The sequence below is a fragment of the Dromiciops gliroides genome, chromosome 1 (genome assembly GCF_019393635.1).
Source record: "Dromiciops gliroides isolate mDroGli1 chromosome 1, mDroGli1.pri, whole genome shotgun sequence".
NCBI lineage: Eukaryota > Metazoa > Chordata > Mammalia > Microbiotheria > Microbiotheriidae > Dromiciops > Dromiciops gliroides.
This window is the reverse complement of record NC_057861.1, coordinates 600373831-600389712: the sequence shown is the minus strand read 5'-3', so window position 1 is coordinate 600389712 and position 15882 is coordinate 600373831. Positions and strand designations below refer to the sequence as shown.

Here is a 15882-nt window from a genome sequence, read left to right as displayed (position 1 = left end):
TGTTTAGAACTGTTGTTATAATAGGATATCCACAATGTGTGCTTGTAACACAATTTAGTTAAAATGAAGACATGGCTAGAAATTACGTTCCCCATCTAGAAAAGTTGGCCATGAAATAGATCTGAAGTCTAGGCTTCAAATAGAAAAAAAAGAAAGTGAAGTGTCATTCATAGTTCCTTTTCCCCATTTCCTTCCTATTCTCCAAGTCCCTGGCATGATGTAGTTTGGGTTTATTAAATAGTTTAAGAAATTATATGAGTTTTTCTGACTAGGGAAATGAGAATGAGCAAGGTGGGGGAAAAGAAGAGGAATTCAGGAAGATTATTTGTCTAGTATTGACAGGACAAAAGCTCAGTTTTCCTTTTTTGCTTAGAGAGCAACTGCTATATAGAGATCAGGGTAAATACTTGCTGAACATATTTATTCCTTTTAGGGATTTGTATCTAGAGTAACAAAGTACCAGTCTTCTGGGTCATCAGCTAGAACATAGAAGTAGCTTTGTGAGAAGTAGTGTGAAGGGGAATTTTCCTGAGATATTGTTAAAGTGAATGGAATTAACTGGGTTTTGTTTGTTGAGGGGAAGGGTACAGTGGAGGGATCACAAGTCTTCACTGAGGAGGTAGAGCTAGTTTTGATGTGTCACTGTGTTTTTAAGAGTATAGTGGGCTGGTGTGAAGAGCTGTGAAGGAGAAAGAAGATATTGGACTTGTCCTCAAGGGACTTATAGTCACACTGGGGAGACAAGATTCACCCACACTAAACAACAGTGAAAAATATTGATCAATCAAAAAGCATTTATTGAGTGCTTCCTGGGCGCCAGGAAATGTGCTAAGATGTGAGGATACAAAAAATAGCCAAAACAATCCCTGCTCTCAAGGATCTTATGTTCTAATGCAGGGTTGTAAGATATAGAGAGTCCAGAGTACATGGAAGATACAAGATGATTATGAAAGATGATTCTAATTACGTGCTAAATTATTTGATACAGATCAAGTTTAAATTACCCTTTCTCAGTCTGAGTCCTTATCTGCCCAATGAGGTTGGGGTGGGGAGTGGAGAGAGGTTGGGGTTGATCAAGTAAATGATTTTTAAATTCCCTTCCAATGATAATATTCCCTGATTTTGTAACTATAAATATGGTAGAAATTCCTAGAAATAGGAAATCAATGAGATCTGGAGTAGTGAAAGACATTTCAGAGAAGAGATTTGAAGGAAGAACGAGATTTGTATAAGAGAAAGCGGAAGTTTTAGGTTAGAGGAACAGCATGAGTAAAAAAAAAAATCATGAATAGGATTCATGGGATGGTGTGCAGACTGATCTTAACAGAACAGAAGGGGAGTGGATTGGGGTATAGGTAGGTCTGATTAATAAACTCCAGTGGCTCCCTGTTGCCTATAGGATTAGTTATAAACCTCTGACATTTAAATCTCTTCACAACTTTGTCCCTTCCTATTTTTCCAATCTTCTTATACTTGGCTCTTCTCATACTCTACAATTCAGCCATCCCTTCTGGTCACCTTAATGTTCCATGCACAGAACATTGTAGCCTTCTTTTTCATCATACCTTTGCACTGTCTCCTGTCACAAGTTTCCTTCAGGACTTAGTTCAAGTATCACCTTCTGAGGGGCAGCTAGGTGGCGCAGTGGATAGAGCACCAGCCCTGGAGTCAGGAGTACCTGAGTTTAAATCTGGCCTCAGACACTTAACACTTACTAGCTGTGTGGTGTTGGGCAAGTCACTTAACCCCAATTGCCTCACTTAAAAAAAAAGTATCACCTTCTGTATGAAGCCTTTCCTAGTCCTCCCAGCTAATGGGTCTTCCCTCCCAAAACTAGGTTGTATTTGTTCGGCATATTTTGTGTATGTACTTATGTGCATCAGTTGCTTCCCCCTTTAGAATTTTAGCTCCTCATAGGGAATTATTTACTTTTGTCTCTGCATCCCCAGCATTTAGCTTACTACCTGAACCATGGTAAGCACTTAATGTTTGTTAATTGATTATGAAAGGCCATCAGTTCTATGTTAAAGAGTTTAAACTTGATCCTATGGGAATTTGGGGGCCATTGAAGTCTTTTGAGTTATCTGATGAAAACTGTATTGTAAATAGATTAATCTGGCAGAGGTCTGCATCATGAATTAGAGGAGAGAAGAAAACGAGCTTGAGGTAGGTAGGGTATGGGATGATGAGGGCCCAGACTTAGGCAAGTGGCAGCGATGATGGAGATCAAGGAAGGGATAGGTTAGTTGGAAGAGCAACCTGGCAGCTTTAGATCACAAAGATCTAAATTAGTCCTGGAAAAACTGTTCCTGTGGGGTGTGTTTGGAATGGGGGAGAATATGTAGAGGATAATAGCAGGAAGAAGATGGCATAATGGGCTGTCTCTTTCTCACCTCCAGCTACTTGGGAAACAAAAGAGAAGGGGAAAGCCTATCATTCCCCACCCCTACAAAGATGGACCCGGAGTCCTATTGGAGGATGAGAAAGGGAGAATCATATACTTGGTTTCTTCCTAATTATCGATGAGTTGGGATGCACGATGTTGATTTCGGAAAATAAACTTAGTCAAAAATATCAAAGCTGCTTTCTTTGGCTGATGATTGGACTTTCCAAAGAGCTTGACTGTATATATATATATATATAGATATATATATAGATATATAGATATATAGATATATATATATATATCAGTGGTATACTCTCCCTTTGTATCAGTCTACCCATTCTGTAGGACTGGGGCTTGTCAACACAGAAACTTGCCCCACTTTGAGCCTAGGGATCCATCTACAAAGCTAACTCTGCACAGATTCTAGAGAAGTAGCATTTGTGACCTGCTCCTTCCTCCCCTTAGTATGTATATATTTGCCCATGGTGGAGCAGCTGGCCTAGAGAAGGGAGCAGTTTTTATCTCACGAAATGAGGGGGCTTCAAGTCAGTATAGGGATTCGTGACAAACATAATTTCTTCAAAATTGAATTTATGCGAACAGCATATGCTCCATTCCTTTGCTGTCAGCTTCAAGTGAGACAGTTAAACCTGTACACCACCACCACATTGGTCTTTCTAATGACCATCTTAATCTTGTATTACTGCCTTGCCTTTAGTGCTTCCTTATTGCCCACTGAATAAGTCCAAACAACTTGGCTTGATATTCAAGGCCCTCCACAGGGCCAGCAGCAGGGGAAAACAGAGGGGGAAGGATGCTATCGAAAACTTAGCCATTCTTCAAAGTCCAGCCAAATGTCATCTTTCCCATGAAGTCTCTCTTGATAAATCCCAGCTGCTATTGCCAGGTTTGTGTTTTGACCTGGAGGCACCTTTCCCAGGCTACCAGCTCCACACAGAAAGACAGCTGGTTCTGGATGGCACTAACTAATCTTAGAGTAAGCAGGTAAGTCAAAGAAAGGGAGGAGGCAGGTACTATGCACATGAATATTTACTAGGTATTCCAGCTGGCTCTATCTGCATATCTTCTCTCCTTGGATGAAAGAGACTAATCTAACTTGCTCAAATTGCACTAATATAGAACTTAGCTCATTCTGCCTTGTATTGTAACTATGCCTACATTTTATTTCTTCCACTAGATGGTAACATCTTTTATATAAATGTCTGTCTCCTCCTCAGGTACCTTGGACATAGTAGTGCCCTAGCAAATATGTATTGGATGAATGAATAAAATAATGAAAGCAGCTTAAATACCTAGCTGGAAGGCCTTCTTTTGGGTGAATGGGCAGGACCCATTCACTCCTCCTAGGCACTCTCCTGAAATGCAATGACCAAAATTTGGGAAGCATGGGCACAGGTTTCTCTCCCCATAGTGGTATAGCCTTATCAACCTCTTTTGTAGTGGCCTAGAGAATGGGAGAGATTTTGTGAATGACTTTAAGATAAATTTAGGGAGAAAAAAGAGGGGGAAAAGAGCTGAATGGCCTTTCTGAAGGGGAAAGGCAGGGCAATTCTCATTAAGCCCTAGGAAAGAACCAGGCAGTAAGCTTTCTTAATCCAAGAATTTGGTATAGGGAAAGGTCTCTATTCCTGATAAACAGAACTAAGTTTTACCTTCTGGTCTTTCTGTTGCATCAGTATGCCCACTAGAGCTGGCAAACTAGGTAATGTGCCCAGGCATATTTGATCATCCCCTTTCATTGGCCATGGAGTGAGGGGAATTGGGGAAACTGCATTGACTGACTCTGATGTCTTCAGGTGGTCTCTGGCCTGGCCTCCTGTTGTTCAATTCCTCTGTTGTCCCAGGACAACAATCATAGTGATGTTTCTCCAAGAAACAAATGAGAAAGTAGGAAGCCCTAGGCCCTGAGTGAAACTAACTTGTCCTTGGGGTGGAGTTGGCCTGGATATTGCTGAAGAGCTTGCCTTATTTCAGAGCTCTGAGGCAGAAAGTCTGAACTTCCCTAGAGGGGTGAGCAAAGCAGGCCGTGTCTTCATCTGCCTCACAGGAACATGAGCAAGGAGGGAAGAACATGAAATAAATAGGCCCTGTTTCCCAAAGCAACACATCAGCTCTACCATTAATGCAGCTTCTGAAATTTCTGCTTTCCCACCAGCTGTTGATTGGGAAGTAGCTATTTTCCCAGGGAGGTTTCACAAGAGAAAATTTAGCTGAGGTGACCACACTCACACCCACAGAAAAATTGGAGGACAATTATGTGTTGAACTGTGAGAACTGACTGAACGTAATAGGAGTACAGAGAAGAGAGAGATCAGTGTGAGCCTGAATAGTTCTGTCTTCATGGAAGAGATGGGATCTGAGCTGGGCCCTAAAGGATGGGTACGATTTAGACAAGTTGGGGGAGAGAGGAGTGGGATGGGGTATTCTAGGTAATTAGATGACATGGTTGTGTTATTTATTCTTTAAATAGTTAGGAGGCACTTTTTTGGTAGGAAGCTGGCCTGAGTGGTTGGGCTTAGAGCTTCTCAGTTCAAGGTCCCAGCTGGCACATGTGGGTAAGAACCTAAGGATGGCTCCTGTTTCCTTATGGAGAAAGGATTCAGCCATAGAGTTTAGTTGGGCTAAATCTAGAACGAGGTTATACAGCCCCTGAAAAAGCTGTGGCTCTCATATGAACCCCCTCATGAGTACCGTTGGGTCTGTGACATCCCCCGCCCATGCCTCTTATCCCAGTGGAGAAGGGGAATGAACACAAGGTTTCTGTCCTTTGTCTTTGTCCCTGGGGAGATTCCCTGCTGACTGGGGCATATGATGAGCTGAGGGAATCAGGATGGGAGCACCTCAGTCTAGATTTTCAAACAACTCTCCTTTCCCTTCCCATCACAGTTCCCCAGGGCCCAACTATCTCATCCTTGGGCTTCCTGGAGAATTGGAAGCCAGTTTAGCATCTTACAGATGTACAGAAATGTGTTCTAATCTCTTTCTTCTCCTTTCCTCTTTTTATCTTCTTTCTTTTCCCCTTACAGAAGGAAGGCACCAAGCCCTTCAGGTCATGTCTTGTGACTTTGTCCCCCAAGTGGGGTGTGCATGCTCTGTGCATGCTTGTGCCTGCAGACACCTTGTGTCCTCTCCCCCAAAGTGGTGTGTGTGCATGCTCTGTGCCTTCAAATGCCTTGGGTCCTTTCTGCATGTTTGGTTTCTGGCAAAAAAAAAAAAAATATCCTGGGTAGAAAACCAGAATCTGTTTAGTGCAGGGGCCACCAACTCAGAAGAGAAGCTTAAGTTTCCGTTGGCCTGTCTATTCTATCAGGGACAGAGGGAGTAAATACACATTTCTATAGGGCCTACTGTGTGATAGGTGCTTGTTACAAATATCTCCTTTGATCCTCACAACAACCCTGACAGGTAGGTATTATTATCATCTCTATTTTGCAGTTGAGGAAAGTGAGGCAGAAGTTAAGTGATCTGCCCAGGGTCACATATCTAGTAACTGTCTAAAGCTGGATTTATTAACATAGTCTACCAGTAATCAGAACTGAGGACCTTCAGGAACTGCTGGGACTGCTTCTTCTGTTACTTCTTATAATAAAAGAAATCGTTTATATCTTTTTTTAAACATAGTTTAAATTTCTGCCTGTATTCTACCCTCTCCCTCTCTCAGAGAGCCATCCCAAATGACAAATAAATTTTCCATTGTTTCTTTTTGGAAATATTTTACTTGGTGTTTGTGTATACTACCCAGAGCCAGAACTAAGGGGTAGATAGGGTGGACAACTTCCTTGGGGGCCCCACAGAGATGGATGCAATCAAGAATGTTTTTAAATATTTATTTTTATAAATACATAGCTTTGCAATACCAGAAAACTCCACTCTTTTTTGGGGGGGGTGCAATGAGGGTTAAGTGACTTGCCCAGGATCACACAGCTAGTAAGTATCAAGTGTCTGAGGCCAGATTTGAACTCAGGTCCTCCTGAATCTAGGGCCAGTGCTTTATCCACTGTGCCCCAGAAAACTCCACTTCTAATGTTATTTATTTTGTGATAAGTCAAGATGCTTGAATTATTTCTCAAAGCCTCAGGGGGACCACAACACAAACCTGACATAATTATTAAACACAAGGTACACCCTTTCAAAACTTACACAAGCCTTATCCTGACTCCTGAAAAGGGCCTTGAATTCTTCACTCACCTCGAGTGCACTCATGGGCAAAGTTAGGTAGCCTTGTGCTCCTGTCACCTTGTTCATTGGGGTGCTATTTCACATCCATTTTAATTGCCAGGAGCTTGAGCCTGAAGGCATTCAAGAGGTCCCATTGACTCTGAAGCCAGGCTCCTATTGGGCAATCTGTGGCCATGAGAGAAAGGGAAGCAGCTGTAGGCCCTGCTACTTGGTTCTTCAGTTGGTTCCGGAGACTTGGAGAGTCTGGAACATGTTTTTCATCCAGACGAGCAGATTCTAACAGTTTGAAGTGTTTGTTTTGATTCTTCACGTGTTAACTTTCCCCAAGTGCTTTTTTAGCTGTTCCTTTCTTGTTTTCTTTGAAGCTCCTACTATCAGCATCTCACTGCAAGATTCAGTAGAATCACTAGGGAAAATGTTCCAGGTTTAAAGACTGGTGCTGATCAGCGGCTGCTGATCAAATGCCTGAAATGTGTACGATGGTATCACATTGTTCTCACCTCCTAGTCTGAGTCCCAGCTAGGGCTCAGAAACCTTGAAGAGGAGATTTGCTTTTAGGGTTTGGTGCCCGTGAGTCAGGGTCCTAGCCAGTGGCTTTGAGAAAGCAATGAGTGAGCCCACATGCTGAAGGGGAGACACATTCAAGTTGAGACAAGCCACACCCTGGTAGGAGCTTAAGGGGAGCCTAAAATAATTCAATGAGTATCTGGGCCTTGAGCCTTAGCTTCTGATTGGAACTGGGCCTTTAGTAACTCTGCCTCCTTGCCCTGCCTGGCCAATTCTGAGACTGTTGGTAGATTTTCTTGTGGCCTCCAAGGATCTATCCTTTGGGAGGGGGGCAATGCAATGAGAGCAGCTCACTCCACTGCTCACCTTTATATATCTTTTTTTTTCTTTTTTTTTCTTTCTTTCTTTCTTTTTTTTTGCAGGGCAATGAGGGTTAAGTGACTTGTCCAGGGTCACACAGCTAGTAAGTGTCAAGTGTCTAAGGCTGGATTTGAACTCGGGTCCTCCTGAGTCCAAGGCCAGTGCTTTATCCACTGCGCCACCTAGCTGCCCCTAACCTTTATATAGCTTGAGGGGAGGAAAAGGAGTTGGTAGGAGCTGTGACATTAGATGGTTTCACTCTTTGGGACCTTTTTGCTTTAGAAAGAGGTGGCCCTGGCTTTGCTTTCTAGGCTTTACCATAGGGGAGAAGGGAGCCTCCCCCCTTAACTGGATTCAGATTCTTCTGTACGATGCACAGAATGCAAACCTTCCATCTTGGAGAGGTGGGTCTTGGGTCCTCTACTGAGCTCTCACCTATGCATCCTCCCCCTCATTGTCATCACCCCCAACCCCCATCTTGGGTGGTTTGAGCTCTCAGCTGTACAACTCCCCATCCCCAAGCTAGGTGGCCCTAGAGCAAATTCCCCTCCACCCCCTTCAACTATGCATCCTTCCCTGATCCCAGGGCCTCCTGCCAAGTTCTCAGCTGTTCATCCCTGTCCTAGGTGGATGTGTTCAGTTGTGAGACAGGCAGCTTGGTTTTTCAGGTTATCTTTCCCTTTGACTTTTTTAGTAGCCACAGCCCCTGATAAAAGGTAGAATTGTTGGGTGGATAGAGAAAACACCAGCTTGGCATTGGCAAATAAATTCTTGCCTTCTGTTCTCCCCAACCTGTTCTTCTGATGAGCAGCAGCTCTGGGACCTGCCTTTGTGTTCTTCAGGTCTATTTGGGAATCTCTGGTAACAGATCCCTTTAGTGAAGAAGAAAGTCATCTGGTGTGGTGGGAGGTGTGTGTGTGTGTGTGTGTGTGTGTGTGTGTGTGTGTGTGTGTGTGTGTGTGTGTACTCACGCCTCTGAGCCCCAGCTTAGCCCAGGGAAGCAGATGGATGAGAAACAAGCTGGCTAGCAGAATGACCAACCCTCAGCAAGCAGTGGTCCTGCCAATCTCCAGGAGCATGGGGGAGGAATATGTGTTTGCTGAGCAAGACCAGGACTGACTCAGGAGATAAGGTGAAAGTCCTACTTTCCCTTGAGAAAGGACAGAGATGTTTCTGAACTAAGCTCTGGGGAAATCAGTATGTTCCTGTTATTCATTGCTCCAGGCTTGGCCTACAGTAGCAGCATTGGACCTTATCCTTCTCTGTTTGCAGGGGATAATGAGATGTACAAAACTTCCCAGTTGTAGTGGCATGCATTAGATCATACCTCCAAAATTGTGAGGGAAGGTTCCTGAGGAGACACATTCAGGCTCTCTCCTCTTGACTTCACCTTGCGTTACAGCAGAGAGAGGGCTGCTTCTGCCTCTTACCCTCAGCTGATGCCAGGCCTCATCCTAGGCTCTTACAGTAGCTTTTTTGGGATAAAAAATCCTCTCTCCCAAACATTACGGCTTTTTCATGTCTAGAGGTAACCCCGGATTTGACGCCCCAGACCCCTTCTTCGTTCCTGGTGGGCTAATTCAGGTGTATTCTCTTTTCTGCTAACTGGACTTTAGGTCCAAAGCTATAAAACTCTAAGTTATTTGGATCTGCTGTTTCTTGTCTGGTCCCTGGGAGGGTGCATAGGTATTTCTCTGTCTCTGAAAGCCAGCTTTCTACCTGCTTTAAACCACTGAGAGCAGATTTGGTGATTTGAATATCTGTGGTTAAGTAGCTGTCTCTGTCTTTGTTCAAGTCCAGATTCTCCCTCTCACCACCACCACCATAATTGGTTTTCAGCACAGCCACCTGGGCTTTCTCTGGGGAGGGGGGTACATAGGGACAGCTCTTGGAAGGGGGAGAAGTTCCAGCTGGTCTGAGGGAGGAGCTGAATACCCATACACAGCTGAGACTATCAATGACTGTACTTTGTGGCACCTGTCTCAAAGTTAAAACCTCTGTCCTATGGTCCACCCCTTTGTGGCCAAGCACAAGAACTACCATGGCTCTGGTCCCCACTGGGATCTCTAGCCAAGATAATTCATTCAGCAACCATTTATTAAGTACTTATTACATGAGAAGTGTTGTGTTGGAGGCAGGTGAGATACAGGGATGAAAAGGATACGGTCTCCCTCAGGTAGCTTCCAAACCATGGGAGAAATCAACCTTTGATCAAAGGAAGGAGCCCAGAGTAGATGTTGGTTGATGTTAGAATCACTTTGAGGGGGTCTTTGTCTTCATGCTGAGATGAGCCTTCCTCTGTAAATTTCTTTCCTATCTTTGCATGAGAATCAGTTAGGGATGGTCTTATTATCCTAAATAAAGCAAGAATGTTCCGCAAAGTGTAGGGTATAGCAGGGAGGAGTGAAAACATTTTTTTCTGATTATTTTTCTAAAGAACAGATGCACTGAGCAGACTCTTCAGAATCTCTGCTGAGGCATCCAATGGGTAGCTAGCCATGGTCCGTGTCATTACAACCTGCCTTTCCTGGCATCAGGCAGAGATATTTTTGGGGTAGAGTTGTTAGAACTAGGCATACATTGCCAGTGGGTGTGCCTGTGTGTATCTGTGTGTCCATATGTTTGTGTGTTGTAAGTTGCACGAACTACATTCCGTGAGAACAGATTCTCGAGTCTCCCTCCACCTGTGCTACTCCCAGCCTAAGTTATAACAAAGGCTTTGTCCTTTCTTAGGACCTAACTTGACTTTTCCTTTTCTTCTTTGAAGGCTCCTGATGATGGTGACCCCTCCAGGCAGCTGTGGCTCCCCGGCGGGTAAGTGCTTCCTGGGATGGCATTCTCTCTACAGTTGTTTCCTAAATTTTTTTTCACCTACCTTTTGTATGAGGCAGAAAAGAGGGCCCTATAGATCGGTTCCCATGACCGTTCTTTATTTCTGACCCGTGGTATCACAGCAGTGAGTGACACAGCAAGTAGAAAAATGAAGAGCCAAGAAAAAAATGTTTCACCTAGAGACACTTTCTTTTTGATCATTACCAACCAGAAAGATAGCTTCCAAATCAGTGTTACTTAGAACAAAGTCAAGACAGTAAAATCTTGGAGCTGAGGCCAGGGGAATCCCAGGGAGAAAAAAGATCTTTGCCTTATGTGTCATTCTTTGCTGGGGACTGGAAGAGCCCATGGATAATTTGTGCATACCCTGACCTTGGAAGCAAGTAGATGATTAAGCCACTAGGATCTTTTCTTTTTCTAGAGCATCACCAAGCACAATTGCACTATCTTCTTTGACTGCCCATCCGCTAGTATTTAACTGCCCTCATAACTCTTAATAAGTTCTTTTTAAAAAGATTTTATTGATATTTGTTTTGTTTTGTTGCATTATAAACATTTATGGATTACTCCTACTTCATGAGAGGGCTCTTGTAACAAAGTAAAACAATAAAATAAAATTAATAATAGTGACCTCATCTGAAAGTGCATGCAGCATTTCACATCTATAATATCACCTCCTCTTCCTTTTTCTAATTGAACAGAAATCTATTTTCTTTCCTTCCCACCCCCACCTCATTGGGAGGTTCTTGTAACAAATATGCATAATCAAGCATAACAAATTCAATCTATGGCTGTATATATGTATATACATATATATGCACATATATATACGTCTCATTCTGCACCCTATTTCTGTCATGTCTCTGTAATGAGTAGCATGTTACAAAGTTCTTCCTTATTTCTCAAAGAATCTTTCCTTTTTTTCCCTTTCAGACAATTTCCTCTTATTCACAACCAAATGATCAAGTTTTCCTCTCGCCCAAACCCTCAACATCCCTAAAAGGTCACTAAACTATTTCTTAGCCATCTCTTCTCTAGGTTAGACACCCCCAAATTCCTTCCTTTAACCTTGCCTCCCAGAACACATTCCCCTTCCACATACTCTGCTTTGTCCCCCTTTCTCTGAACCTTCCAACACTTACTTCCTTTGTGACCTTGGGCAAGTGACAGCTTCCCTGGACCTCAGTATCTTCAACTGTGAAAATGAGTAGGTTGGGGGCAGCTGGGTGGCGCAGTGGATAGAGCACCGGCCCTGGAGTCAGGAGTACCTGAGTTCAAAACCAGCCTCAGACACTTAACACTTACTAGCTGTGTGACCCTAAGCAAGTCACTTAACCCCAATTGCCTCACTAAAAAAAAAAAAAAAAAATGAGTAGGTTGGACTGGATGGACTTTAAGGTCTCTTCTGACTCTGGATCAATGAATGATCTCATTATCCTCTTCAGTTTCTGAACATTTTGGAGGTGACTCTACCTGTAAAACATCACTTCAATAAGGACAAAGAGCACACAGAGAACAGATTGCTTCCTGGTCTTTACTCATTCTATACTTTTTTTTTTTTTTTTTGCCGGACAATGGGGGTTAAGTGATTTGCCCAGAGTCACACAGCTAGTAAGTGTCAAGTGTCAAAGACCGGATTTGAATTCAGGTCCTCCTGAAATCGGGGCCAGTGCTTTATCCACTGTGCCATCTTGCTGCCCCCTCATTCTATACTTTTTAATGCACCTCAGTGTCATGGGTATTATGCCATAGTAATGCTATGGTACTGAGTCAGACAGTTTGTGGTCAGTTCAGCCCTTTAAGATGTTTTTTATTTCCTGGATCTAGTGAGGCCATCAGGGACTCCTTGACCCAAGATGGTATGTGTTTAAATATTTTCCTATTCCCCTTATTAATATTATGAACAGCCCCATATTAAAAGCTGGCTAAGGCAGAGCTAACTCCTACAGCCGTGTCTTTATCCTTTTACTCATAGGCCACCTTCCAGGGGTCTCCAGTTTTCTGGCTGGCCTCTGGTTTCCCAAGAAAAGCCTTAGGTTCTGGATTCCTCCAGTAACCATGGATTCTCTCCCCCCAATAGCCAATATCATCCCATGGCAATCCTCAAAATGACTTTAAACACCCAATTCTGAGGAAACATAGTATAGTGTATAGAACTCTGGACTTGGAATGAGGAAGACCTGGGTTCAGAAACCCACCTCAGGTACTCACTTTCTGTGTGACCTTGGGCAAGTAATTTAACCCTTCTGAAGAAGTTGGAATTGGTGACCTTTCAGTTCCCTCCATCCCTTTTTTATTATCTCTTCCCTCCTCTTATCCCCTCTATCTTCCCTTCCTCCTTTCTTCCTTCCTTCTTCCCTTTTGCCCTTCCTTCTCTCCTTTCCTCCCCCGCCCCCAACCTCCTTCTTTTCTTTCACTAAAATCTGACTCTGATGCAAGAACTACCCGTTTGATGAACAAGTTAACAAATATACACCGACTTGCACTCGTGTGTCTAATTCCATGTTGCTTGGTGGAAAATTTCAAGAGAAGGACAAAGTATAGTCCTTACCCCGTGGCTCTCACAGTCAAGTTGAAAACAGACTTGCACATGCAACAAGTAGTAAACATAACAGCCTACAAGAAAGGAAACTGTTCAGCACAGTATTCAAAATCAGGTTCCTACTAGTCATCTGTCTACTTCACATCTGGAATGTGCTGCCTGTGGAGATAATGAGATTCCCTTTGTTGGAGATGTAGAAACTGAGGTCGAATGACAGCTAGGCAGGCCGACGCCTACACGAGCTGAGAGGTTGGACTAGTGGGTCTCTAGGGTCCCTTCTACCTCTGGGGATCTGTGCTTTTATCATACTTTTCCAGCTCTGCTGAAGGCCCTTGGGTAGTAAAAAAAAAACCGTGGTAAATGGAGTGGAACTTCCTCACATCAGGGGAATGTTAGTTCTGAATCTCCTTCTCCCTTTCTCTTCTTCTTCTAGGTCGGCTGGCGGGCTCTATGGTATTGACAGCATGCCAGATCTGCGCAAAAAGAAGCCACTTCCCCTCGTCAGTGACTTGGTAAGAACTGTTCAGACCTGCTCTTTCTGAGGTACGAAGTACAAGGCATATCTCACTGCAGAATCTGCTGTCACTTGGTCTCACTATTTACGATGCCTGAATTGCCAGCAATGGTGTGATGACAATTTGCTATTGACTCTCTCTTAAGCAGATGCTAAATGGAAGAGACTGACCTAACTGGAACCTGACCCTTCCCAAAAACATGTTTTGAGAAAGAACCTCCGTACATGGCCTTAGTAAGGCCCAAGTCTTCCTAGAAACACATGTGGAATGGGTTCCTATCCCATCAAGGGAGCACATCGGGGAAATGGATTCTTATTGTGGTCTCAGTGACACCTCTGCTTTTTCTGGAAGCACATCTAAAGAAGGGACACAGTAGCTGGCCTCAGAGGAGCCCTTGGCCTCTTTGCATCTCTAGGAGTTATACTCTCAGCTGTCCCCCTTGGTCAACATATATCATTGGGATACATTTGGGCTGGATGTTAGGGGACTATACTCCACACTTTCTCTTTAGGCTTTCTGTAAGACCCCTTGATTAAGGTGAATGGTATTTGCCCCTCAACTGTATACCTAGACCCAGAGCTTGAGGATTTGTGCAGTTGAGGGGTTAGTTTTTGTCTTGGGGTAGTAAAATCTATCTCACACTATTAGACTTCCTCTAAAACATGAGGTTTCTGAGAGAGTTGGCCCTGAATCTAGGTCAATCCTTTCTCCCCTAGTTCTTCAGAATAATTGGACCCTTCCCTCTACCCTCCCTTTTTTTTCTTCCCTCCCTGCCACCACATACCTATGATCTGCGGTTGAGCCAAGTTTCTGGAGTTAGAGTCCCATTGCCATCTAGGCTCTGATGGTAGGCTGACTTGCTTCAAGGTCACACAGTAAGAACACATTCAGACCCAGGTCTTATGACTCCAACTATAGATTTCCTTCCACTACACTGTGTTGCCTCTAGAGATATGTGGTATAGAGACCCTGATGTGTCTTCCCCAAGGCCCCATAGAAGGCTCTTTCCTGCCTTCTGTTAAGAGTCAACTAACTTCTTTCATTTTTTTTCTCTTTTCCTCCCCATACTCCTTCCTCCTCTGCCTTCTTCTTGGGTGGTAATTCAACTTCTGTCACATGGGGTGGAGCACTCTGGTCCCTATAGCTGTCCAAGTCAGCAGTATATTTTCCTGTTGGATTGAGGGGTCAAGAGCTTGTCTGTTTTAAAAGATGGTAAATAGAACCCCCTGGCTCTCTGTTGTGAAACAACTAAGCTCCTTGTCCAGATGACTTCCTTTCTTCTTTCCTTTCTTTCAGTTACACCTTCAAGCCTGGTTCTCCTCCTGCTCAGTCAGTCACCAACTATCTCTCTGTGGAGAGGGTTTGCCTAATGGCCCATTCCTTCAAGAAGGGTACTTCTTGCCTTTCTCAGGGATTAGGACTCCAGATTTTCCCCTACTGTGCCTATCCCAGGGAATAAGTGGAAAGCTTCAACAAGAGAACTCCAAGGGTTGCTCTGGCCAATACATTTAGCCTGCAGACTCCTCCTTGGCTCTCTTGGCCCTTATCCTATCACATGGACTTTCCTTTCATCCCTTCTGACCCTGGTTTTCTGGGTATCGTGCTGGGTCCTTATCCTGTCTCAGCCAAGAGCCTCAGACACTGTGAGAGCAGTATTTCTAATGCCTTATTCTCCAGGAGCCTATTCTAACACAGACGGTACATATTCCTGAGGTCTAGGTTTGAGACAGGTTTGCGTGAGGACAGAAAGGTCACTGGCAGAGTGGTCACTCGGCCTATTGCTTTAAATGCATCCATTGTAGCTGGGGCATTAATATCCTATTGTTCCTTTTTCTGCTCTCCTCTCAACAGGCCATGGTGAGTGTATTCAGAGTTCTCTCCCTCCCTAACATCCATAGACTATGCCACTGTGTATCCTTTCCCAACCTTTCCTCTTGTTTTAGTTTGATATTGTGAAGTGTACCTGTAGCCACCACTTCATGGATAAAAACCAGCCCATAGCAGGGCAGGTGGTTGCTCCTGGGAAGAAGCCTTAGGCCTCACTGGAAGAGCAGCTGTCATTCACCTTTTCAGTCGCCTTTTGTGCTTCCCATTGGACTTCTGAACTCTGTTATTTTTCTGGGAGCTTTGGGTCTTAGAGCTTGGTCCCAAGGATGAGAAGTATAAGTAAAGCTCCTAGGGGTGGTATGGGGGGGGGTCACTGTTTTCAATTAGTCAGTGTGTGATTTAGACACATTCAGATGCAAGTTTCCATCCCAGCTCTCTTGTTCTAAAGTGCTTCCTACTGCCACCACTAATGAGCCATTAGACTTTCCACAGTCAGCTACAGCTCTTGTAGCCAGGAAGGGGAGAACATCTTAGAGCAATGGGGAGAAATGAAGCCCTTTGAACTATATGCTTCTTAATAGCTTGTGCTGTAGTGAGGTCGGGGGTGGGGGGGAGGCACGGTGTGTTAGGGTTTGTTAGTCTCCCTAAGAAGCTGAGGCAAGGGGTGGCCAGCAGGAGCTTTGGCTTGACATCCTATTTTACTGGAGTTTGGA

General features: G+C 44.0%; 1 protein-coding gene across 5 annotated transcripts in view; it reads left to right on the top strand.

Annotated features, from left to right (window-relative positions):
- The window catches only part of UNC13B (unc-13 homolog B), a 353350-nt gene that overhangs the window by 296354 nt on the left and 41114 nt on the right, over positions 1-15882 (top strand). For 3 of the 5 annotated variants that reach the window (XM_044002625.1, XM_044002649.1, XM_044002658.1), the window contains exons 3-6: positions 5434-5456; positions 10221-10267; positions 13261-13339; positions 15194-15199. In XM_044002625.1, coding sequence (XP_043858560.1) covers positions 5434-5456; positions 10221-10267; positions 13261-13339; positions 15194-15199 — 155 coding nt within the window. The remainder of the gene's footprint in view (positions 1-5433; positions 5457-10220; positions 10268-13260; positions 13340-15193; positions 15200-15882) is intronic. The other 2 variants (XM_044002642.1, XM_044002633.1) reach the window with 2 other exon arrangements.